The following is a 26,381-nucleotide window of genomic DNA, read 5'->3' on the forward strand; positions in this document are numbered from 1 at the left end:
CCTCCTACTGATGATGAATGGGGTGGGTGGAGGAGAGGTGGGCGGCCGGAGGGCATGAGGATTATGGAGCCCATGGAGGCAGCTGCTAGGAAGGGGGTGGAACAGGCATCCCCTTCTCTCATTTCTCCTTTCGTTCAGCTCCTCCACCCAGCCCTCTCCCTCTGTTATAGGCTCTGGAATGCCATCTACCTCAGGGCCTTGGAAGAGTGGGTCAAGAGGGCATTTACCATGTTTTGCTGTGGGAGAAAGTCTACACTCTCATTCTTCCAGCAAATCCAAACACCCTGTTTCTCCTTTATCCCTTAGGAGGGGAGAATTTATCTCCTAGGTTCATCTAATGCAATGTATTTGAAATTGCCATTTTTAAAGCTCTGAGGAGCTTTAAAAGCTTCCTCAGAGGCCCCTCAGCAGCCATTTAGGATGGAGAGGTTCAGGGGAAGAGAGGAAATCTCAAATTGGGTGTATTGCAATGATTTTCCTTGGGTGGGTGGGGAGGGGAAAGATTCCAAGCCTTCAAAAGAAGAAAGTTTTAAAACAAAGGTGTGGCCCTTCCTGGCGATGTGGGACAGAAATCCTAGAATGAGCTGAGACTCAGCATCAAGGGCTTGAGAAGACCTTCTAGACCAAAAGGGGGAAGAGTGAAATGAGACAAAATGTCAATGGCTGAGAGAGTCCAAACAGAGTGGAGAGGTTATCCTGGAGGTTATTTGTACGCTTTAAGTAGATATCACCTTGTTAGTCAAGATGTAACGGAGAGGCCGGAGGGAACTGCCCGAAAATGTAGAGCTGTGTTCCAGTAGCCATGTTTCTTGATGATGATTGTATAATGATATAGCTTTCACAATGTGACTGTGTGATTGTGAAAACCTTGTGTCTGATGCTCCTTTTATCTACCTTGTCAACAGATGAGTAGAACATATGGAATAAAAATAAATAATAGGGGGAACAAATGTTAAAATAAATTTACTTTGAAATGCTAGTGATCAATGAAAGGGAGGGGTAAGGGTATGGTATGTATAAATATTTTTTCTGTTTTCGTTTTATTTCTTTTTCTGAATAGATGTAAATGTTCCAAGAAATGATCATGATGATGAATATGCAACTATGTGATGATATTGTGAATTACTGATTATGTATGTAGAATGGAATGATCAAAATAGGAATGTTTGCATTTGGTGTTTTTTTGGTCTTTAAAAAAATAAAATAAAAAATACATATAAGAAGAAAAAAAGAAAAAAAAACCCTCTGTTTTGAGGTACCTCCTCCTCATTTAGCAACTGAGAAAAAAAAACCCAGCCATATCGGGTGTGGGGGAATGGATGTGATCACACTGTCATTCCTAGGTGGACTAAGTGCACTTGACCTTTAAGAGGCAGTGGGGAAATGGAGGAAAGAAACAACTAGGTCACCAGCTTCCTAGGCCTTTTTTTCCTGAGATGAGCAAGCCAAATGACTTTCCTTCTAATCTGCCTTAAGGGTTCTCTTGCATATCAAAGGGACCCCTGGGCTGTGTCTGATCTTGGGGAGCCTGAGAAACAACAAGTACAACTGTAAGTATTTAACCATTTCTGGGCATATTCTTTTTTATTTAATCCTAAAGGGTTAAAATGACTTGCCTAAGTTCCCAAAACCATGTGAGAAAGCTAACAGATAATATGAGCTCGGGAAAAGAGAAGAAACCAGTTAGCAATGTAGCTTGTACTCCAGGACTTGGTTCTGATGTGGCACTTTGAGTACATCCTCAGTTATCTTCCTGCAGCCCACAGGATGAAACCCAAATTCCCTGCACAACTGGTCCAGTTTACCCTTCAGCGTTGTTTCCTACCTCCATTTTCCCCACACCAGCCTCCTGTTCCCTAAATACACTAAATATGCATCCTCTCACCTTCTCCCCTTTCTGTAGTGAGCAGACTCATTCTTCCAGGCCTGCCTCAAATAACACCTCTGTGTGAAGCCTTTCTTTACCCTCCTTTGCACTCATTGCATTTGCCTCCTAGCTCGGTGGCAGGACCCATCACATCGCACACCCCACTTTTCTGAGTCTGTAACCCTTTCCAAGCTGAAAGCTCCCCAAGGCCACAACCAGGTCTGATTCTGCTCTAAATTACCGTGGCAATAACTGGCACAAAGTAAGCTCTCTAAACCGTGGGCTGAATGCGAATGCGTGGGTGGGAAGTGGCATGACCTTTGAGGTGAAAACGCTTCGATCCTACCCACCTCTTTCTTCGTAATGAAGAACCCTTATATGCCTATCCTATTTCCTGGAGTGGAAATTCCTCTCATCTTCCCTTGTCTCCTAGCCTGACACCCCACTTCGGGGGCCGGACCTTATCCCCAGCCCTTTCCCAAGGTGGATTTTTCCTCTCTCCTCTTAAAACGTAACTGGAGAGGTAGGTAGCCCGCAGAACGCGCCGAGGGCCCTGAGGCTGTTGCCTTAAGGATTTTCCCTGCAGCGCGAAGCCACTGAACTGTTCCAAACCGCAGGGGTGGTGACAGGATCAGACTTTCATTTTGAAAATATCACTGTGTCCGCAGTGAGGCGAAGCGGTGCAGTGAAAGCCCTTAGGAGATAAACCAGACCTGGGCGGTCGGGGAAAGACAGCCGAAGGGTGGGGGGCTGCGGTTCCGGCCCACTGCGCAGAGGCGCCGCTCAGCGGAAAGCCGAACCGGCCCACGTGGACCCGGCCGCCCCGCCCCGCCGCGCTGACGCCGCCCCACTCCGCAGTCTGGGCCTGGGGCTGGCCGCGCCGCCCCGCAACTCGCGCCCCGCGCCCCTCGCCCTAGCCCACGTGGACGCCCAGGCCGAAAGACACCCCCACCCCTCGGCCCGAGTGGGTTCCCGTAGGTGGCCGGGGTGGAACCAGAACCCGCCGCGCCGGGGCGGGCTCCTCTCGGCTGTGAGTTGGGGCCCAGAGGGGGAGGGATTGCGGCCCAGCCGCGGGAGAGGGGGAGTTGAAGCCTCCGCCCAGCTGCCTCTTCTGTAGAGGTTAGGGAACGGTGGTCTCTATCCTGTGTGTTGGCGGGAGTGTCCCTCTCTGGTAAGGCCAAGCAGGAAGGGAGGCCCCCTGGGCGCCCCCATCCTTACAGAGTCCCCACCCCCATCCCGGGCAGATTGCGGATTAGTTCAGGGAGAGGCCTGATCCTGGGGTATCTGGGCTCCAATTTTGCCATCTCTGATAAAACGTGATCCTTAGCGCCACCCTCACTCATCCTAGCCTGCTTTATGGCCCAAACCTAGGAAAAATAAAAATTTTGCACAAGGAAAGATTTCCAGGCACCTTCCAGCGAGCCTTTCGTAAAGGGATGTATATGTGGTGGGTGGGGGTGGGGGATGGTGAGGAGGGGATGCAGGTTACAAAGGGATCATTACTCAGGACTTGTCCTGGCTACTGGATGTGGGGAGGGACCCTGTCCACCTCTAGTACCTGTTGTGCATATAGTATCCCGCACTCTTAGTGATAATCGTCAGTCTCTCTAATCCCAGTAGTAAGTGATCAGAAGAAATCGCTTGTCAATTCAAACCCTAATTTGGGTAAAAATCAGTTATTGGAAAAGGAAAAGTGATGTGGCATGGCCACTCTCCAGGGCCTGTGGATAGAGCAAACCAGAGGCAGGGACACAAGATGTAGTCATGTTCCAGGGGAACTGGAAGGGAAGTGGGTGAGCTCAGAGGAGAAGTTTGTCAATGGGGGGATTGGGGGGGGCACCCTGGAGCAGAGGTGGGAACTGAAGCCAGCTCTTCTAGTCCTGGGTAGTCAGCAGTAGACTCCTGCCACCATCATCCTGGGCAGGGAACTCCCAGGGGAGTCCCTGCTCCCCTATTCATTCACTCAGCAAGCATGGATTGACCAATTTGCTAAGTGCTAGACTCTGTGCTGGGTCCTGGGGATGTGATGGAGAACATCAAGGAGCAAGCAGCTCCTTGGGGATCCAGATTTACAAGGTACCATTACAAGATAGTTGAAAAAACAGTTACATAAACATTTATTGATTTTCAACTATGTGCCAGCAACAGGAAGCAAACATGGATAGTACAGTGTGTACCCAGGGCAGTGGGAACCCAGAAGAAGGCATAATTAACTGTGGGGGTGGATGAGTGGGAGGGTGGTATCAGGGGAGTCTTCAGAGAGGTGAAGATAATTGGAATTGAGTTTTGAAGTAGGTGAAGGAATGTGCTGGGTGGAGAAGGAGAAAGCTTAGAGGGAAGAGGAGAATATGGGCATTGTAGGCCAAGCAAATTGCTTGAAAAAAATATGGTGTGTTCTGAAATCTCTGGGTAGTTTGTTGGGGGAGGGCCAGAGTGGCAAGAGGCATGTCTGGAGAGGTGAGCAGAAGGTGGATCAAGCAGGGTCTTCTTGGCCATGTAGAGAGGTTTAGCAAGAGTTTAGTGAGGGCGCAGCTGCAGTGATCATTCAAATTTATATGTTTAACTGGAGGCAGAGAGATCAGTGAAAAGTCTGTGTCAGTAATCCTAGGAAGAAATGGCCTGAACCAAATGAAATTGTGAGGAGATACATACACATACTCACACACACACACACACACACACACACACACACACACACGAAGGTTTTTAAAGAGGAAGAATCATGAGAATTGTGTGGCCAATTCAATGGGGGCAGGACGGAGAGTGAGGGGTCCAGGTTGCTCCAGGATTCTGACTGGGGTGACTGAATGGGTAGTGGAGCCATTTTGCTGAGGACACTGAAAAGAGGGCTGGTTTGGATGAGTAGAATTTGGAGAGCCAAATTCTAGGTTAAGGGGTGTCTTTGACAGTTAGATAGCAGCTGTAACTGGACTGGAGACATATGGATGGTTTGAAGCTACAGCAGAGGATGAGGTCATCTGGGGAGAATGCAGTTAGAAGAGAAGAAAACCTGCTTTGGAAGGCTGAGGAAAACCTGCTTTAAAAGGCTGCCCATTTAAAGGATGGGCAGAGAAGAACCCTGTACTGGAGACTGAGAAGGAAGATTCAGAGAGGGAGGAGAAAAACCATGAAGTGGGGCTATTATCAGGGTCAAAGGAGAGGGACTAAGAGCAGCCAGCCTCATGTTTGCCACTTTGTCTTGGCAGCTGCAGTAGCATGACTTCAGTCATCCCACCCCGTCTTGCTGTGACTCATTCCTCTGCTTCCCCCTTACAGACCAGATGTTTGCCATTCAACCAGGGCTAGCTGAGGGGGGCCAGCTCCTGGGGGGCCCACCTCCTGGGGTATGTCAGCCTGACTTCCAACCAGACAGCAACTCCAACTTCGTGGCAAATGTCAGAGATGCCAATGAAAACTGGCATGGGATGCCAGGCAAAGTGGAACCCATCCTGATGGGGAGTTCCCCTGAGTCACCCTCTGACAACAAGGCCTTCCAGGACCTCGAGGAGGAGATCCGTAGTCCTCCAGAAGGGGCAGAGATCCCCAGGGCTGAGCTTGAGAAGATAGTTGGTGGCAGCACAGTCTGTTCCCCACTGGAGGACAACGGCTATGCCAGCAGCTCCTTGAGCATTGACAGCCCTAGCAGCAGCCCTGAGCCAGTCTGTGGGACTCCTCGAGGCCCTGGCCCTCCAGATCCTCTTCTGCCTTCAGTGGCCCATGCAGTGCAGCAGCTTCAGGCCCAGGAGCGCTACAAAGAGCAGGAGAAGGAAAAGCACCATGTGCATTTGGTGATGTACCGTCGCCTGGCCTTGCTCCAATGGATCCGGAGCCTGCAGCATCAACTGGTTGACCAGCAGGCCCGTCTGCAGGAGAGCTTTGATACTATCCTTGTCAACCGAAAAGAACTTATCCGTTGTTTCCAGCAGGGGGCAGCACCAACCCGCCCCCAAGACCAGGGCTAAGGGTGTAAACTCCCGCAGGTGTGCAAGGGTATGTGTATATATTTGCAGGCATATGTGCATGGTTGTGACAAGTAAGTATATGATTATATGCTGGCATGAGTGAGTGCGTATATGCCATCATATTGGGTAGATATGCAAGTAGGTGCAGGTATGTGTGAATAAGCACCTTGTGCATGAACTTAAGTATGCTGTGGGTGCACATGTACATGCATAAGCTAACTTAGTTGCAGACCTATGTGTGAGTATGTAAGAGTGAACATATGTATATGTATAACACGTATGTAACAGTAAGTTTGTATATACATGCATGGACAGGTCCCCATCAGTGTGTGTATATGTTACAAGTAAGGATGTATATGCAAAATGTGGTATATGAGTGAGTTTGCGTGTGCAGGCTTGTTTTGGGTGTACATGAACGAGCCCTTGTATGTCCAAGTCTTAAGTGCAGGGGTGCATGTATGCAAGTGCAGGCATGTAAAAGCATGTATCAGGAGCATGTGTATTTGCAGACAGACATATGAGCAGGTATGGGCAAATATATATTCAAATGCATGTGTGGGACATCTTTCTGCACCCTGTTACCTATGGCCCACCTCAGTTTTTTTTCTTCACAGGGTTCCACTCTTTCGTGAAGAGAGAGGGCTAGCCTGCTGTCATTTAATCTGAAGGTTGTGGCTGATCCATTCTCCTTCTCCTCACCCATCCCAGACCTTGTTCTGCTAAGGCTGTTGTTCCTGATGGTGGATTTGTGTAAGAGGTTTGATGCCAGCTTCGGCCTACCACGGTAATTTGGCTGAGATGTTGTCAGGGCAGTTGGCAAAGAATTGATATCAGTAAGGGGAATGGGAGGTAGTGATGGAGAACATGGCAGAGGTGGGGGTGGGGTGCCAAAGGAGGAGATGGGAGATTGTCCGTCTTGAACTCTGCCTGTAGATACATGGAGGATGGGACTGGGAGAGATGCCAGTGCAAAACTCTGTGAAGAACGGAAGAATGGCAAGTCTAAAATATCAGCCCCAAACAATCTAGACTTCTCCACTGAGAAAGGAGCTGTTGAAAACCATATTAATTTAAGCTTCTGATAAAAAGGAATGTGTGTTTATAAGTTTGTAACAAGTGTTACAATGTGTTATAAGTTAATGGACAAGATGTTCCAAGAATATTGGGAAAAATTTCTCTCTCTGTGCCTCTGCCTCTCTGTGCCTCTATGGCTTTAGCAACATTAGATATCAAATTGGTCTGCTCCATTTCCCTGAAATCAGACTGAGTCAGGAGGAACCAGAGCTCAGTTTTCCAGGGTGGCAGAAAGGAGTGGCAGAAAGCCTTAGGAAGCTCTTAGAATACTCCTTTTGATCACTGCCTGGTCTTTTAAACAGGGGTGGACAGGCTCCAACAGAAGCCCCATGAGGTGGAGAGTGTGTGAGTCCTGGGGAAAACCAAGGACTATTGTAGCTAAATTCTCTCTTTCGCTTCTGGGAGCCAAGAGAATCTAAAATCGTGGTGGGTGAGCAGTGGCATAAAGGAAAAACACTGGCCCTCAATCTCTATACCTGTAAAATGTGGGACTTCTTCGTTACTATCTCCAAAGAATTCCATCCCTGAGAAGTGGGCTGAAATGTATATGGAATGGAGTGGGAACTTAGTGTCTGTAGCTTTTACATGTTGAGTGTGAACCTTGCCTCTGGACCAACCCTAGATGAATAAACTGGACCAGAGAAATAAATTTCTTGAGTATGTGTTTCTTATTCTGCTTGTTGTCTGGTGACCTCTTTTCCACTTTACTTTTTGAGGCTTGGGAGGTGAGGGGTGGGGGTGGGGGTAGAGACACTGGGGTGAAGGAATTTGGATTCCTCTGCCTGGCAGTCTGATGGGGGTGAGAGGTCTCTGTTTTCAGGGGCTTCCCAGTCTGATGGGGGAGACTTGGCCTCTGCCGGGAGAACCTCAGATGGGATGGAGAGTCTTGATAGCCACTATGGAAGAGTCCATGAGCCAATAGGGACTCCCTTTTCAATCAGTTACCTAAGACATTAATAATTCTTGTCATCTCTACATTTGACACTTAAACAGAACAATATTGAACCCATTTTATTAGCTAAATTTGAATCATTTTATCCATGGAAATTTCTAATAGTTAGACAACATCAAGCCCTCAGAAGACAAGATGGTGAATTTCCAGCAGGGAACCCTTTCCTGTATATGTAAAGGCGCTCATGACACAACCAGTGGTTAAGAGCACAAACAAGGAAATAAGACCCCCTGAATTTGCATCTTGACTCCATGGCTTTCTGTCTCTGTTGTCAATTAATTTCTGCCTGCCTCAGTTTCCTCATCTTGTTTCCCATGTGGCAGCAAACTCATAGGGTTGTTGCTAGATTAAGTGAGATAAATGCATGTGTAAAATATTTAGAGGAGGGTCAACCCTGGGCCAGGTGAGCCTGCCCTGTCCCCAAAGAGCTTTTATCTGTGCAGGTAGATGAGACATATCCAAAAGACTAATGTACAAAGCCTTCCAGGCCCAAGAGAGAAGGAGCCAGAGCTGACCCTCTGTGCAGGAGCCAGCCTTAGACTTCTGTACCCGGAAGGTTGTCTTAGAATCACTGGGGTGGGGATTTCTTAATTCTGGGGATAGTGAGGGTTCAGGCATTAGAGAGGGGTTGGGCCAATCAGTCACCTCACTCCCCTCAACCACCCTCCTGCCAGAATGAAATGCCATGACCAGGAGCAAGGAAGTCTAACCAATTTGGAGGTGCTGCATGAGGAGTCTTGCTGTGTATGGGGAACGAAGGATGAGATTAGGCCAAAACCCAGAGACCAATAGAGGCAGGACACCCAGCTGAGACCTAAGCAGACCCCGAAGGACTGCAGCATGGAAGGGATTGGCTGGGAGGTAGTGTTGGACTGGGGAGAGAGAGAGGGGCTGGATCTATGAGAATTTTCTCTCCAGGGACCCCAAATAGGTCATCCCCAGCAAGTTTGGGGGCAGGAAGTGAGCTGGAAACTGAGGAAGAATGTAAAGAGTTGGGGGATAAGAGGACCTCTGAATATGGTAGGTGGGCTTGCCAGTCTGGCACATCAGGACTCTGTCAGTGGCTGGCTGTGAGAGTTCTAAGCACCATCTGCCCCCAACCCCATCCTCATCCTGTGTCTCCTACAAGTCTCACCCAAAACCCAGTATTGGTGCTTTCTCATCACCGCATGAACAGGGTAAAAAGAGGGAATGAAATCTGTGAATGCAGTTCAGGAAGGCTTCCTGGTGGAAGAGGAGCCTAGAGAATGAGTAAAAATTGGGGCAGTAGAGGCTAGTGGTTTCTAGTGCAGACTGAACCCAGATGTTTTGGATCCTGAACTTACTACTATGCCTCACTTTTTTTAATGCAATTTTATTGAGATATATATTCACATAACATATAATCATCCACATTGTACAGTGGCTCACAGTATCATCATATAGCTGTGCAGTTGTCATCAAATCGATTTTTGAGCATTTTCATTCCTTAAAAAGAAAAGAATAAAAGTCAAAAAGAACACCCAAAACATCCCTTACCCCGCTCCCCTATTTATTTATTTATATATTTATTTATTTTTACTCATCTGTCCATACGCTGGATAAATGAAGTATCAATCACAGTCACATGGTCACACTTTAAAAACTCTATAGTTATTAAATCATCTTCAAGAACCAAGGCTGTTGGATTACAGCTTAACAGTTTCAGGCATTTCCTTCTAGCTACTTCAGTACACCAAAAACTGAAAAGGGGTGTCTATATACTGCATAAGAATAACTTCCAGAATGACCTCTTGACTATATTTGAAATCTCTCAGCCACTGAAACACTTTTTTTTTTCATTTCTCTTCTCCCTTTTGGTCAATAAGTCTTTCCAATCCCATGATGCCAGGGCCAGGCTCATCCCCAGGGGTCATATCCCACCTTGCCAGGGAGATTTACACCCCTGGGAGTCATGTCCCACAGGGGGGGAGGGCAGTGAGTCCACCTGCCAAGTTGGCTTAGAGAGAAGGGCCACATCTGAGCAACAAAAGAGGTTCTCTGGGGGTGACTCTTAGGCATATCATATGTGCCTCACTTTTCTTAACTGTAAAATGGGAGCAATATTAGTACCTCTCTCATACGGTTATATATGGGTTACATGAGTTTAAATATGAGGAGGGCTTAGACATGAGCCTGGCTCAGAGGAAGTAGTCCAGCTGTGTTATTATCTGACTAGAAGAGGTCAAGGAGGCCACCAGAGGTGGACAAGGCAGCTGACTGTTGTGCTGTATATTAAGAAGTACTGTAAAAGGGCCTTGGGTCCCAGAATAATTTAATGGATACAGGTAGTGAGAAGAGTGTGAGATGCAGACCAGGTCTGGAAATCACACTTGTATGCATGTGCGCTCCCACCAGGTAACCCTCAGGCACCAGACCACACACCAATGCATACACACATACACACAATCTCACTCACAAATGCATGTACATGGACGGAGACTTGACATACATGTTCTTCCCTCTTCCCCTTACTCCTTTCAGAAAAAGACTGCACCTGGCCTGGGGTATCTCCACGCTGCAGCAGCCCCAGTTGCCTTCCAGACCTGCTGCTGTTTAGGAAGTGTGATCAGGTCTCCTCTTCAAGCCTAAAGTCTTCTCTATACAAACCATATCTTTGCTCAGGTCCTCTTCCACAACCCTCCCCCCAAATTCCCAGCCTCGGAATCTGCCTGCTGTCCCCATTTACTTTTCTCACCAGTAAATTTGAGAAAGAATTCATCTGATTGAGGAACTGGCAGAGGTGGGGAGTGGAAAGGGTGGAGCTGGGCAGAAAGGGGTTCATGGTACCGAGGCCTCAGATGTCAGAGCCAGTGGAGGAGGGGCTGTGTCCCCGACGGCCCGCACTTCTCCCCCAGACACCGGGATAGAAAAGCGGCCTGGCTGCTTGGGATGAGAGCGGTCCGCGGGACTGGGGCGTGGGAGGCGGGGAATGGGGCGCGAGCTGGGGAAGAGCAACAGAGTGGAGCCCGGCCTTCAGCTGGTGTTCAGTGGTCCCTGGGCGGGGCTCGTCCCCCGAAAGGCGCAGACAAAGGGGCGGGCTTCCGGGACCCCAGCGCCGCCTGGAGCCTTGCGGTCCCCGAGCGCCGCACAAAGCGAGGGACCGGCAGGGCCCAGCCCGCCCCAGGCGCCGCCCCGGCACAGGATTGCTGATCCGCCCGATTCGGAACGACGTTTCCTGCGCCTAATCCCAACAAGCATGAAAACGGCTGGGGCCGACCAGCCGGCAGGCCCTTTGTCGCGGCCCCTCGCGGGACAGCTGCAGCCAGGATCCCCTCCCCCTTTTGTGTCCCCTCCCCCGCGCCCCCCTCCGCGCGCCCCACCTCAGCTGCCTGGAAGGCCGCGAACCGTCCTAGGGCTTTCGCCTCCCGCACTTGGGCGCACAAAGCGGACCGGCGCCCCTAATCTGGGGGAGGGGGCGGATTAACCCCAGGGTCTGCAGGGAGAGGCGGGGCCAAGGGGGGGAAAGAGCGAGGGCGCTGCGGGGTATGGGGGCGGGGAGTGTTTGTGTATGATGTGGGCGTGCAATTGAGAACAGGTTGTGAGACTGGCTTTGTGGGTGTGCACGTATGAGTGGGTGCGAGTTAGCCGGCCGAAGGGGAGTCGAGTTGCTCCACATGCTCTCTGGACTCCTCTCTAAACTACTTTGAGTACCAGCCTCCATCATTCAGTATTTACCCAGCTCTCATGGCGACAAATCTATCCTTATACCCTGATGCTCCCCTGGGCTCTGCTGGGACCTCTTCTCTTCACACTCCTCGTAGAGTTCTGGTCCTCTCCATGCTTCAATTCCCACCTATCCTCAAGACTCTCAGATCTCTGTCTCTAGGAGGGCCTCTGCCTTCAGCCCCCACCAGCATATCCCACTGCCCACTGGACACCTCCACCTGGACCACCCACTAACACCTCGAATTTCCCATGTCTGAAACTGATATTCTCCCCACCCATAAACCTGCACCTCCTCCATCCACGGAAACCACAGTGAGCTTCGGATCACCCATGTCTCTCCTCAGGCCCATTCGTCACCAAGTCCTGTCCATTCCACTCCTAAACACCTCCCCAGCCCATGCCCTCCTCTCCATTTGGACTCCCACCATCTTGGTTCAGACATCATTATCTCTCAGCTGGTCAACTGGACCGGCTCCCAGTCTGGCCCCATCACCATCCATTCACCACACGGCACTGGAGTGGGCTTTTTAAAAAAGAGTCAGCTTTTAAAAGACAGTGTTTGGCGGTTCCTCTGAAAATTAAACCTAGAATTAATTACCATATGATCCAGAAATTCCACTCCTAGGTACAAACCCAAAAGAACTGAAAGCAGAAACTCACACAGATATTTGTACACCAATGTTCAGAGCAGCATGACTCATAACAGCCAAGAGGTGGAAGCTACCTGTTTTAGTTTGCGAAAGCTACCAGAATCCAATATACCAGAAACGGAATGACTTTGAGAAAGGAAATATTTTTAAGCTGCAAGTTGACACTTCTAAAGCCATTAAAATGTCCAAACTAAGGCATCCAGAGAGAGCGATACCTTGATTTAAGCAAGGCTGGTGTGTCCAGAACACCCCTGTCACCTGGAAAGATATATAGCCACGTCTGCTAGCTCTCTCTCCTGGCTTCTCATTTCATAAGGATTCCCCAGGGGCATTTTCCTTCTGCAGCTCCAAAGGTCTCTGGCTGTTTGGGCTCTGTCAGCACTTTCCAAAATGGTTTCCTCTTAAAGGACTCCAGTAAGCAACCTCATCTTGAATGGGTAGAGGGGATACACCTTCATGGTAACTACCTAATCTAAAGGTACCACCCACAATTGGGTGGGCCACATGTCCATGGAAACACTCAAAAAGATCCCACCCAGCAATATTGAATGAGGTTTAAGGTACCTGGCTCTTTTGGGGTACAGGACAATTTCAAACTGGCACACTATCCAAATGACCATCAGCAGATGAATGGATACACAAAATGTGGTATATACATAAATGAAATGTTTTCTCAGTCATATAAAGGAACACAGTTCTACAGTATGGATGATCCTTGAAGATATTATGTTGAATGAAATTAACCAGACACAAAAGGACAGATACTGTATGATTTCATTTATGTGCAATACCTAGAATAAGCAAATTTATATAGAGAGAGGTGGGTTAGTGATTACCAGGGATTGGAGAGAGGGGAAAGAGGGAATTATTGCTTAATGGGTACAGAGTTTCTATTTGGGATGATGCAAAAATTTTGGTAATGGTTGGTGGTGATGATAGTACAATATCTTGACTGTAATTAACATCATGAATTGTAGACATGAAAGTGGTTAAAATGGGAAATTTTGTGTTATATATTTGTTACCACAATAAAAAAAAAAAAGACAACTATAGCCATATCACTCCTCCAACTTAAGACCTTTCCAAGGCTCTCTAGTGGCTCAAGTTGCTTAGCTTGGCTTGCAAGGGCTTCTCTGAGCTGGTTCTTGCATCCCCTCTGGCCTTTTCTTTCCCCGGAGTTCGGTATTCTACAAGTTCCTGTCTGGTCCACAAACACTTTCCTTTAGAACCTTCACGGGGCACTGCCCCTTTCAGGAAAGGGAATGAAGTATCTCTGACTAGTCTTGTTGCTCATATAACCATCCTTCACAGCCCATTGTCCAGGGGACTACAAAGGCAGTGCTTGATTCAGGGAAGCTTGACCCTCCAGAGCATTGCCCACACCAAGCCTGACATTCACAGAACATCTGGGTTCCTCCTGGGCCTGAGAACACATACTGATGAGAGCCTGTCCCTCCTTAGGCTTGCTTAGGCTTTAGAGGTCACACCAGGCCTGTAAAATCCCCACCTAGACCTCAAGGTGTCTGAATTCCTAGAGATGCTGGTTATCTGTGTCTCTTTCCCCAGACCCTTCATCATGGATCACATCCCCAGAGAGTCCAGAACCCTGCAGGATACAAGCATGTCTGTGCCAGGTCTGCTTTTGTCATCATTGTCACCCAACACCTATCGCAGGCACTGCCTGAACATGCCTCTGAGATGCTCTTCACATCCCCGGCTTGGTCACAGATAGGAAATTCCTGCATTCAACAAATATTTATTACTATCTACATATGGCAGGCCCTCCACTAGGCACCAGGGACCCAGATGAATCAGACATGGACCCAGCCCACAGGAACTTCACAGTCTGTCAGGGGAGACAGACCCAGACCCAGATAATGAGGGCGCAGTGTGATGAGTGCTAACAGAAGTCTGCACATAGTGCTATGGAAGCGCTTTCTGAAGCATGTTCCAGTAGGTGCCAAGTGAAAGATTTCTGTGATTAAAGGAGCTTGAAAAACAATGGGTTAAGCAATGTTAACTGGGTTTCTTTACTGCAAGACTCTTCAGGTCTTTATTGTGCCAGTATGTGTTGTGAATTCCTGGGAGGAGGGTAGAGGATACAGAGGGCTTCTCAAACGTGTTTGAGCATGGAACCCTTTTTTTCATGGGTCACATACAGATTCAGATGAGATGAACCCGGTACAGAAACAAAGTCACACTCTGACCAGCATTTAACCCGGGATCATCCAGCTCAGAGGGTCAACCCAGGAAGAGACTGCAGTCTTTAAGTGTCCCCATTTGTTAAAACAAATCTCCTGGATTACAAGTCAGCACAGCCTGAATCCTCAAGGTTGAGTCTCTCTGAGAAATCTTGCTAAGCATGGCTTTGGATCTCAGAAACTCCCTTCAACATGACCCATCCAGGAATGATTCTGGGTCAGACACTCCAGAGCTTGAACCCACCCAAGGACCTGGTGCCTGGAGGGAGAAGCAATCTCTAAATTCTAGGGCCCTCAGCTCAGCTTATAGCAAACTGACAGTGGCTCATTTGCAAGACATGGACTCAAAAGACTCCATAAGGTATTTTTCACTTGTGGCTGTAGCCTGAAAAGCACAACAAGGAAGAAATTATTTCTCAATTGGTCCTGGAATAGTTTGCCATGAATGGGCGCTGCAGAAACATGTCCACTTCCATAGAGAAATGAGACTCAAGTGGAAGAAATCTGGAGAAACTCATGGAAGATCTCACAGATGATTGCTTGAAATCACCTTGCCTTGTCCATGTCCATATGTAAGGACATGAAATCTTCTTCTCAGAGAATATGCCCTTGAGAAAAGTCATCTTTCATCTCATGGAACAAATGCCAACAGGAGCCTCAAAAGAAAGCATAAGAACAGCCTTCCAGGGTCCCCAAAATATTTCTCTTCAAACAGGACAAGGAGATGACCATCAAGAAGACAGTAGCAGCATTGCTGTGAACACCAAGGAAGTAAATGACAGCATTACTAGTTAAAACAATTGAGCACCTTTCCTAGTTATTATTCAGGAAGATAATAGCCACCAGCCTGAAGAGAGGATGTTTCTTGGGAGAATGTGCAGAACTCCAGAAGAACAGTGCTTGGTTCCTCCAGATTCCAAGAAGAACCCCTAGGAGGACCTTCTTATCAAGATGTCCATAAGGAGATGGAATCACAATATCTCCCCAGGCCAGGACAAGCCACCCCTGAGCTTGTCCTTCCCCAAGCCACCATAGAGCCTGTCCCTACTGACCAAAGAAATGAGGGAAAAACCAGGTGTGGGGTAAACCAAGAAAGAGTCCTCGGTTCCCCCAAATCATACAGATGTTAGGACTGTCCCAGGATTTTTAGATATTTCTCTCCACTAAGAGCCCACCAGAGAAGACACAGGAACTAGAGGACCATTTGTTTGTGCTGAGTGCCACAAAGGTTTTTTCCAGACATCAGACCTACACGTGTACCAGAAGATTTACACAGCGGAGAAGCCCTTCCAGTGCAGGACATGTGGAAAGTCCTTCAGCCACAAAACCAAACTGTGGGCTCACGAGAGAATCCACACTGGAGAGAAGCCCCATGTGTGTTCCCTTCGCCAGAAAAACTGCTGCCAGTCATCTTCATACCACTGCCTTGTGCACACCCACCAGAAAATTAATCTCAAAGGCAATTCTGTCACACCAGAAGCCTCCCCAGCTGCTGTCCCCACATAAGCTATATGTTATAATTATCTGGTATACCTAATATTTCCTACAAAATGATAATTATTTTAATTGGAAAATAGATACAGATTGGTTGCTTGGGTAGAATTATTAGGTTCTCTACCCTCCTTTATTATGCAATATACTTATTCAAAGATTAAATTTTCCAGAGGAAAACTTTAGATAGAAAAAGAAACAAAATGAAGCAAACCAAAAAAGCAAAACCAAAACAAAAAAACAAACAGATTCAGTGTTCCAGGGATGACATCTGGGGAAACACATTGCTGTAGGAACTAGAGAATGGAGAGACTCATTCTGAGTGTGTGTGTGTGTGTGTGTGTGTGTGTGTGTGTGTGTGTACCTGTGTTGGGAGGGAAGGAGGGGAGGACACCTTTCCTGATGGAAAGAGTTCACAGAGGCGCTGATACTGTCTTGGAGGATAATTACAAGGAGGTGAGGACAATAAAACATCTCACTTGTCTGGAGGCAGACAGATGCATCAAGGTCCTTTGTGGTTTTCATGTGTATGGGAGTAATTAATGGGTGCTGATATGGAAGTCCAGGAGCCATCCACTGAAGAGAAGGGCTCTGTGCCAGGGCCCCTAGTCTTCATTATGGAAGCCACCAAGACTCCCTCAAAAGACCCTCCCTGCTTAATGTCAACTGAATTTGGTACTGCAGGAGTGCCTTAGCAACATGAGCTAGGCCCCAGATGTGCAGGTCTGTGGGGGTGCATGTAGACCCTGGAGAAGAAACCCGAAGCTTCTTTTCTCTAGGGGGTGTGGGATTGCTGGGTTTAAGAAGAGAATATTAGAGAAGGACTGCAGGAATTGTTCTTTGGATGACTTTTGGTTTACTCTGAGGGAGAAGATACTTGTAAGAAATACAAATAGGTTTCCGGATCCCCACTCCATTTTCATGATTGCCCTATACCTAAGCTCACCTCCATCCCATCACTATATGTGTTAATTTGAAGCTGTTGTGTACTCTAGAAAAAGGCCATGCTCTTTTAATCCATTTCTGTGGGTGCAGACCTGTTGTAGGTGGGAACTTTTGATTAGGTTATTTCAATTGAGATGTGATCCATCCATTCAATGTGGGTCTTTTATATGCAGAGATAAAACCAAGAGAGCTTAAAGAGAAGCCCCAGAGAAGCTGAGACAAGAACAAACCCATAGAAGCAGAGAGAGAAAATCAATGAAGCCAGAAGCTGAAGGCAATGAAACCCAGGACAGAAGGAATAGCAGATGCCAACCATGTGCCTTCCCATGTGGCAGAAGTATTCCAGAGGCTGGTGGCCTTTCTTCAGAGAAGGTATCATCCTGTTAATGCCTTAACTTGGACATTTTCACAACCTTAGAACTATAAATTTGTAAGCCAATACATCTCCATCGTAAAGGCCAACCCATTTCTGGTATATTGCATTCCAGCAGCTTCAGTATACCAAAACACCATCTCTCATCCAAGAACCTTTCCTTTCCTTGTTCATCCTCAGACCCATCATATCCTCACTCCTCCACATTTCCATCATCATATCATTACCCCCTTTCCCATGTCATCCTAATCCTGTATAATCCTATCCATATCTCCTCCCAGTCCCCCTTCCCTTCTTTCTACATGTAACTGCCACCTTCAGGTTTAACCCGTGCTGTGCTCAATGCCATGATCTCCATGACTTTATTTCTATTTTCATCCATGTACTATTTCCATTCCTGTAGCTGGCTCATCCTCATCCCATTCTCAACACCTTCTTTCCCAGCTCACGTCTCCATTCCAGCCCAAACCACCCTAACAATAACAAAATGATAAATAATAGCATACTCATAGAGCATTTACTTTATGCCAGGAAAGGTACTGCTTTTGGTGTTAGTCATGTAGTAACTCATGTAATCCTTACAATAACCTAGGAGATAAATACTGGCATCATTCCCATTTTATGGATGAAGAAATTGATGCCCACTGAGTTGAGCAATTTGCCTAAGTTCACATAGTTGGTAGAAGCAAGGCCAAGAGTCTAATTCAGGTGTCTGGCTGTAGAGTCCCATCATCTCCCACTCCACATTGCCCTAGAGCCACCCCACTTATCTGTTTAACCAGCTTCATTTCCTCTTACCCGCATCACCATCCCCTTCTCCTTCCCATTACCTTCTTGTCTCAAACATGCTACTCCCACTCATCCTATGCCTATTTCATCCTTATTCTGTCATCACTAGCCCCACCCAACCTTTGAATCTTCCTCACCCCTATTCCCCAAAACCCATTCTCATCCTCTTTAGAAAATGGGCTTTAGAGGCCATCTTCAAGCTTACTAGCTCTGTGGCCCAGAGATAAATTCACTTAATCTTTTGGAGTCTTAGTTTCCTCATCTGTCTAGGGAGTCAGAAAGCATGTACCATCTACTTCACAGAATTGTCATCAATTGTCATAAATAATGCTTTTGAAACAACTTTGTACATTGCAAAATATTTTGCAGCCAACTGTGACATTATTTATTTATTTGTCTTGATATTATTTTTTACCCCTTCTAGAGACAGATATTTTTATTTCAGTAATGATCCATTTGTTTCCTAAATAGTGAGTCACACTTTTGGACTGGTTTGGAACTAATTTTTTTTTTAACATAGAACAATAAACACCTTTATTACATGAGCTAAGATGCAAGGGAGGAATTATTTGCCTTTCTGGGCCTTGATTAAACTGAGTTTAGTGGAGGCTATTGAAGTGGTAATATTTATTGTTTGTGTTTATTAATAATTTAAGAAGGTTGCTTTTATTAACAAGGTTCACGGTATTTTCCAAGGGAGGTCCTGCCTTTAATATTGCCAAAGGCTGTCTTTAGTATTCCTAAAAGTGGAATATTGGAATGAAGATGATCTAGGACAGATGAGATGGGAACGGAGAATGAAGATGGAGAAATGCATGGAACGAAGGTGTAGAGAAGGAATATGGTGGGTGGGGATAGAAAAGCGAACATGGATATGGAGATCCCATTTCACCCTCACAATTCCGATGGGCAATTCCTCTGCCATCCCTGTTTTACAGGTAAGAAAACTGACATTTTTTTAGGTGGGCTCAATCTCTGGCAGGTCAGACTACCCGGACACCATTCCCTAATCTCACATTCCTTTTCCAGTCTCCACCAGAAAGAAACAATGCTGTAGCTCTCTTGCCTGAGAAAGAAGCTCACCTCCAACAAATTAATAGGCCAAGCCCTTGATCTTGAGGTTTGCTGTTGTGAAGCTGATGTATGTAGTGGAAAAGGTTAGTCTACCTGTAGGCGTGCCTTAGAGTTACTTGAGGAGGACCTCTCTGGTGCTCCGATGTGACCTCTCTCTCTCTAAACCCAACTCGGCAAGCGAAATCATTGCCCTCCCCGCTACATGGGATATGACATCCGGGGGTGAAATTCTCCCTGATGGCATGGGAGATGACTCCTAGAGATGAGCCTGGTCCTAGCACTGTAGGATCAACAATGCCATCCTGACCAAAAAGGAGACTAGAAGTGTAACAAATAAGGTATCACTGACTGAGAGAATTCAAGTACAGTTGAGAGGCTACTCTGAAGCTCACTCTTATGCAAGCTTCAGTTAGACGTTGCTACCTACCATAACTTGCCAAACACCAACCAAAACTATTCTAGCCAATCCCAAAGAACAGTTAGGGTGTTATATAAGATTCTACAAAGGTTCCATGCACTAGGGTAACTTTCCAGAAACTTACAACCTCCAGATGGGTCCCTGGACCAGATAAATCCTGAAATGCAGCGGGGCCAGACTCTCTAGAACATCAGCTAGTTCCATCTCCCTATCCCATATTATTGACAGCCCCTCTTAACACAAAAAAGTTAGAATGGGCATAGCCCAAATACCACTAAAGAGTGGGAGAAAGATCAAAGGTGATGGTGGAGTTATACAGAGAAGATAAGGTTTAACAAACGAGTATAACTGCTGAATCATTATATTGATATTTCTTCTAGTCTCCAGTATCTTAGAGCAGCTAGAAGTAAAAACCTAAAATTGTGGAATTGTAACCCATACCAAACTCTGAAGTTATTTTTCACAAAAAAGAAAAAAAATATTCCTGCTAGCCTCCAGTGTTTTGGAGCAGGTAGGAGGAAAAATCTGAAATAGTGGAATGGTAATCCATTAAAAACTCTGAAATCTGCTCTATAACTACTTGTTAACATGTACTTTGAAAATCATTGCTTTTTCTTTGTATATATGTTATATTTAACAATAAAAAAAAGTTAAAAAGTGTGGGCCATGGTGGCTTACTTGCAGAGTTCTCGCCTGCCATGCTGGAGACCAGGTTCATTTCCCAGTGCCTGCCCCTGTAAAAAAAAAAGAGAGAGAGAGAAGTTCACCTCTAACCATAAAGGGTTCTCTAAGCTGGAGAGCATCCCCACAGACACACCTGGGTGGGGAGAATGGTGTCAGTGGAACTTAGCAGGAAAAGATGGAAATTGGCCATCGGAATGTAAGGGGAGGGAGACACAATAACAGGTGCTATACAATGCTCTAGCTGACTGCTTTCTTTTTCTTATGGAAAGTGAAGGTACCTCTTATTCTTATACCTGGGCCTGGAGGATCCTTTCCAGAATTCACAGATCATTCTATTCCTCCTCCTGCTGCCATCCTCCAACTCTGTAATTGAAAATCTGAATTCATTCCTACCCCTAAACTCATCCAGATGGGAGCAAACTCTTCTGAGTTGAATTTTTGGCTCTACCCTGCCTCCAGTTTGCCTCAGGTACAATCCCACTTTCATTTCCAAAATGAAGATTCTTATATATGGGACATTCAGATACCCACTTGATACTTAATGAGATTTTCTGGTTTGGAGGAGTCAGAATGATTACGTACCCATTTACCAGATGAGAAGATTGAGGTAGGGGGAGAGGAAAGGGGCATTTTTCTAGCTTACCTGGGAATGGCAAATTATCAGTACCTTGTCTCTTCATCATGTTGAGCATTTTCCAAATCACTTCCACCCCTGTTGTTTCACTATGGATTAGGTACAATCAATCTCATTTTTCAGTGGAGAAGCTACAGCCAAGGTCAAGCAGCATTAACTGTGGAGACTGACCTTGCGGCCCTGAGTCCATCACTCAGTGAGACAGGAATGGTTAGGGTCACCACAGCCTTGTCAGAGAAGGGTACTTACTCTCAAGGGTTCCTCACTATTAGCAGCCCATGGCTCTGCTCTTTATTTTATAATAACATCCCCTTCTGCTTGCTCAAGAGGTTTTCAGCTTACAGAACGCTTTTCTTCTCTCAGCTCATTGTTTTCTCATGGAAACTTTAAGAAGTAGGCGTCTGTGTGGCAATTTTACAGAAGACAAAATAGAGACTCAAAGAGGTTAACTGCCTTGTACAAAGTCAGACAGCTTGGGACAGAGCTTAGGGCCTGGTTTATCCAAATATTCTACCACCCAGGCCTCCAATGAATCCCACGGCAATGCAATGTGGCAGGATTAAAGGAATGCCCTGAAGGGTGTGTGTGTGTGTCTGTTAGCCCCGTGGGGTTGCTAGCCCAATGGGGGTACCATTTGGATAATTCTTTGAGTAGGACTATTCTAGGCAATGCATTTGGGGGGGGGGGCGGTGCATGGGTCAGGAATCGAACTCAGATCCCCCACATGGCAGGCGAGCATTCTACCACTGAACCACGCATGTACCCTAGGCAATGCATCTTTGATCCCCAATACAAAATACCAATAGCATTGCCGACCCAATTATTGAAACAAAACATATCTTTCATATTTTAAAAAGCCCCATGTGGGGGTAGCATTTCCCTCCCCTCCACCACCCCATCTCCACCTTTGCCACTTAGAACTGCAGAGTAGAGACTCAGCTTTGGACACTGGACCCCTTCTTATAGTCCCACCCCCTTCCACCCTCCTTCCCAACCAGGGCAGTCCCAGGATTCTTTCCTCTTGGACGCTCTTAGCAAGAGTCACTGAGGCTTGAGCCCCAGCCTGCCTCTGAGGCCTAAGGAGGCTGTTTCTTTAAGAGGCTGGTTCCCAGGACCTAAGGGTGGTGGTAGAAGGAGAGGAGGAGAAGGCCCCTGCAGCCCTTACCTAATCGCCACATTCTGCATTATTACCCGCCTAACTCAGCGTGCTTTTAAATAAAATATGCAAAGATTTCCCTCTCAAATGATCTCCCCAGGCAAGCTAGCTCAACTCCAGCTTGTTAATAGAAAAAATGCAAATAGGGTCCCCCACCCCTCTCCTCCAGCCCCTAGGCTCTGGACAGCTAATGCGCTTTTCTCCTTTCTGGGAAGTTCACTGTTTCCATTGAAAACCATTTTATTAGTGGAGTTAGGGGGCAAAGGGTATTAGAAAGGAGGAAACATCTCAGGTAGGAGCCTCACCTGGAAGTCAGGAGAGATGAATTGCAGAAGTTTGGAGAAATCGCCCTGTTGTGGAGCCTGCCTCTTTCTGAGCTTCATTTTTCTCCTCTGAGATCTCAATTAACCCTTCCCAGAGCTGTTTTGAGGCAGAACCGAGAGAAAGACAATGAGCCTGGCTACTTGGTAGTTGCACCTTTCCACCTCACACCTATGTTTTGGAGGAAATGGGGATGAACAAAGCTCTTGAAACTCACAGTCTATCAGGAAAAAAGATTAGCTTTTTTTTTTTTAATGTAAAGCAATTATAGGCCACCTTAATCAAGCAATCAAAATCAGCATCTTCATAATGGGACAAATGGACACCTGCCTCCTGATGAACGACACACTATCACCTGGTGTTCCTGCCCAAAATGCGGAAACTGAGGAATGCAGAACCAGGAGGAAATAATCAGGCAAACCCAAATTCAAAGTCAGGCACACAACAGCTGGCATGTGATCTCCAATTTATCAATGTCATGAATAAAGAACTAAGTATTCCAGATCAAAGAGGATTAGAGTAAGGACAACTAAATGCAATGCATGATCCTAGATCAAATACAAGATTGGGAAAAATTACTGTAAAAGACATTATTGGGACATTTGGTAGAATCTGAAAATGGATTGTATTAAAGATATTTTATTACATCAATCTTAAATTTCTGAATGTGATCATTATATTATAGTTACATAGAAGAATCTTCTTGTTTTTAGACAATATATAAGCAACTGTTTAGGAATAAAAGATCATGAGGTTTGCAAGTTAGTCTTAGTTCAAAGAACGAAAGAGGTGAATTTATTAATTAGGTGAGAGGTTTAGGGCTTTTCATTGAATTAACCTTTTACCTTTTCTTGGGCAAATTGTAAGTCTGAAATTTTTCAAAATAAAAAGTTGAAAAAGACACAGGCAGGTATAATGGGCTTTTTACGAAATGATATTGTAGGTATGATTTTTAAGTCCTTGTCTTCTAGAGACACTTGCTAAATAAAACATTTGCACATGCAATGAAATGATCTGCATTATTTGTTTCAAAATATTGCAAGACTGGCTGTGAGATGGTAATTGTGGAAGCTGGGTGATGAGAGTATTCTGTTTGTTTGCTTGAAATTTTCCATAACTAAAAAGTTTGTTTTTAAAGAGAAGCAATTGCAAGAAATGTGGTGTCAGAAAAGAAGTATAGGTCTAATAGGGGAACAGCATTTAGTCAAGGGGGTTGGGGAAGGCTTTCTTGGAGAGAGGGGTGTGTTTAAGCAGAGACTTTGAGGGAGCCCAGAGTGGGCTGAGCAGAGGTGAAGTAGGTAGTAGCTCTTCAGGCCAAGAGCCCAACATGTGCTAGGGCGAGAGGGAGCGTGATGGAACCTGAAAGAAGTACGTTGGAGAGGAGAAGGCAGGTGAAGCATGGAGAGAGATGGGGCTAGAAAGGACCTTATAGGCCTTTGGGATTTTATGCTGAGGGTGACGGGGTGTATAAATGGGGAGGTGACAGGCTCAGATTTACGTTTGATAAAGACCACCCTGGAGCTGGGCAGGCAGCTAACAGGGGGGTATATGGTAAGGGAGAGTTAGAAGTTCCTTTCCTGTAAGTTGGATCTGAATCACCTCTCTCACCACAGTTTTCCTAACCCTTCCTTCCCAGTTCCTTCTGTCTCTTCCCAACTAAGGGACAGTTTCTGACTCATCCCCAAGGCCCTGATGCTTGCCATCCACATCTCCAATTCCATTCCCCATCACCATCACAGGGAAGCAGTATGGCTGGTGGTTAAGTGTTCGGAGTCTGCAGCCAGGCACCTGGATTTGGATTCTACCTCTGTCCCTTACTAGCCGATGACCTTGGACAAATTTCCTTATCTCACTTTCCTCATACATGACATAGGAATGATATCATTATTTACTTCTCAAGGAGCTCATGAGGATCAAATGCACAGATGTGTGTCAAGTTCTTAGAACAGTGCCTAGCCCATAATAAGCATTCAATAAGTGTTCATTGTTATCATCAATATTGACAACCGATTTTCTACTCCATACCCAGTACTGTCCTCTGGAAAGATGTGGATGGATGGAAAGAGTAAAAAAGACAGGCTCTCTGTACTTAAAGTACTCACTGGGCAGATAGAACACAGATCAGAAAGAGTAATTTCAACTGAATTGATAAGGCCCCGATCAAGATGGCAGAGTGAGACACTTCAGGGCTGCATCACCCCAAAGAAGCCTTGAGTAACCAGCAAGAACTGGCAGAAACATCTTTCTCAAAGCTCCAGAGAATAAAAGGACTGCAATAACAGGGTGCGCACCAAATAAAGAAAAAGTCTACTTAAAAGTAGTAGAGGTATTGGGCAGGTAGTAGGGGTATTGCCAGAGACCTGGGTTTGATTCCTGGTGCCAAAAAAAGAGTAGTAGAGGGTGCACAGTTAGTTCAGTGGTAGAATCTTGCTTGCCATGTGGGAGACCTGAGTTTGAGTCCTGGCTCATGCAGTGCGCCCCTCCCCAAAAAAGTGGTAGAATCTTGTGTTGCCCTGGCTGACGACCCTCCCCTTTCCCCTTCATCCCTTCCTCTGCTCAGCCCAGAGCCAGCCATGATCCCAGAGCAGAGTCCTGATCCTGGTTCCAGAGGGAGCACAGAAATCCTCATGCACATACTGGGAGCATGTATGTTGGGCCCAATCTGTCTGTGGTGGCCTGAGGGACCCACCATCTTAGAACCTTCCTTGTGTGTAGAAGGTAGTTCCCAGGGCTCTCCAACAGAACACTACAGGAGAACAGTCAAGTTGTACTGCCAAGGTCGAGGTATTGCTGGCTGCAGGACATACATTGCAGTGTCTGGGACCCAGAGGAACTTTTTCCTAGGAAGAAGGGATTGCATTCATGTAAACAGGGGAATTCCTAAGACTACCCATACATGTCAAGACAAGACACATAACAGAAAGGATCAGGGAGGCCCCTATACTTTGGCCTGGAGCTATTCTCTAAACTCATTGTATGGACAAACTGTAGGAGAGAACCGCTTGCAAGGGTCATTTTGCAATACTGACAAAAGTGTTTCTTTTTTGCCTTCTTCTTTTTTTTTTCTTTTGTTAGCTCCTGGCATTCAAGGAAAACTCTATCATACAACTAGCTAGGATACAAGCTAAGGGAACAGATGCTTCAGAATCGAAATTCTAGGAATAACACATTAAAATATCAAAATGTCCAAGTATCAACAGAAGTTTACAAAACATACAAAGAAACAGAAGGAAATGGCCGAGGCAAAGGAGAAAACGCATTAGAAACCATCAATGAGGAGGACGAGACCTGGGACATTTCAGACAAACACTTTAAAAAATGATCCTCGGGCGGGCCGCGGTGGCTCAGCGGGCAAGAGTGCTTGCCTGCCATGCCGGAGGACCCTGGTTCGATTCCCGGCCCCAGCCCATGTAAAAAACAAACAAACAAACAAAATATAATAAAATAAGAAAATGTTTAAAGATGTTTCCCTTTCTTCCTCCCTTCCTTCCTTCTATCCTTCCTTCCTTCTCTGTCTTTCTTTAAAAAAAAAAAAAAAAAAAAAAAAAAAAAAAATGATCCTCACCAGACCCACCCATGGCAATGCTATAATCGAATTGTTGAAAGCCAAAGATAAAGAGAATTCTGAAAGCCACAGGGAAGAAACAACTGTGTCACAACCTCAACGAGGTTAAATTATTGAGGATTTAATGTGGGAATTTAATATGGGAAACCATGGAGGCAAGCAGGCAGTGGGATGACATATTGAAAATACTGAAAGCAAAAAATTGCTAACCAAGAATTCTATATCCAACAAAGTTGTCTTTCAAAAATAAGTGAGAGAAATACTGCCTAATTGTAATGTAATTATGTTGGAACGCTGAATGAAGCTGCATCTGATCTATAGTTTTTTTTTTGTTTTGTTTTGTTTTCTTTCTCTTATATATTTTTGTACTTTTTATTTTTATTTGTGTTTTCTCTGTGTTATCACTTTATTTCTTTTTCTGTTGTCGTGCTATTTCTTTCTCTAAATCAATGCATATGTACTGAGAAATGATGACCATACACCTATGTGATGATATTAAGAATTACTGATTGCATATGTAGAATGGATTGATTTCTAAT

The 26,381-nt window shown here is 45.9% G+C and overlaps 1 protein-coding gene and 1 pseudogene across 4 annotated transcripts; both read left to right on the forward strand.

The window, feature by feature from the left end:
• The first annotated feature begins 2,737 nt into the window (after window positions 1-2,737).
• On the forward strand, window positions 2,738-25,598 carry C2H1orf216 (chromosome 2 C1orf216 homolog). Of its 4 annotated transcripts, XR_013171091.1 has the most exons (5): window positions 2,738-2,897; window positions 5,144-5,857; window positions 6,444-6,613; window positions 17,002-17,200; window positions 25,353-25,598. XR_013171091.1 is itself a non-coding variant. In XM_077150322.1 (3 exons), the coding sequence occupies exon 2, from the start codon at window positions 5,149-5,151 to the stop codon at window positions 5,827-5,829; it is 681 nt and encodes a 226-aa protein (XP_077006437.1). In that variant the 5' UTR covers window positions 2,738-2,897; window positions 5,144-5,148; the 3' UTR covers window positions 5,830-5,857; window positions 6,444-7,561. The 4 variants fall into 4 exon arrangements, 2 of the variants coding, with proteins under 2 accessions (XP_077006437.1, XP_077006438.1); XR_013171092.1 differs by lacking the exons at window positions 17,002-17,200; window positions 25,353-25,598 and adding an exon at window positions 7,205-7,561; XM_077150322.1 differs by lacking the exons at window positions 17,002-17,200; window positions 25,353-25,598 and having other exon boundaries at window positions 6,444-7,561.
• On the forward strand, window positions 14,554-15,898 carry LOC143658282 (zinc finger and SCAN domain-containing protein 4 pseudogene; annotated as a pseudogene).
• Window positions 25,599-26,381: the final 783 nt, after the last annotated feature.

This window comes from Tamandua tetradactyla, chromosome 2 (assembly GCF_023851605.1).
Source record: "Tamandua tetradactyla isolate mTamTet1 chromosome 2, mTamTet1.pri, whole genome shotgun sequence".
Classification (NCBI taxonomy): domain Eukaryota; kingdom Metazoa; phylum Chordata; class Mammalia; order Pilosa; family Myrmecophagidae; genus Tamandua; species Tamandua tetradactyla.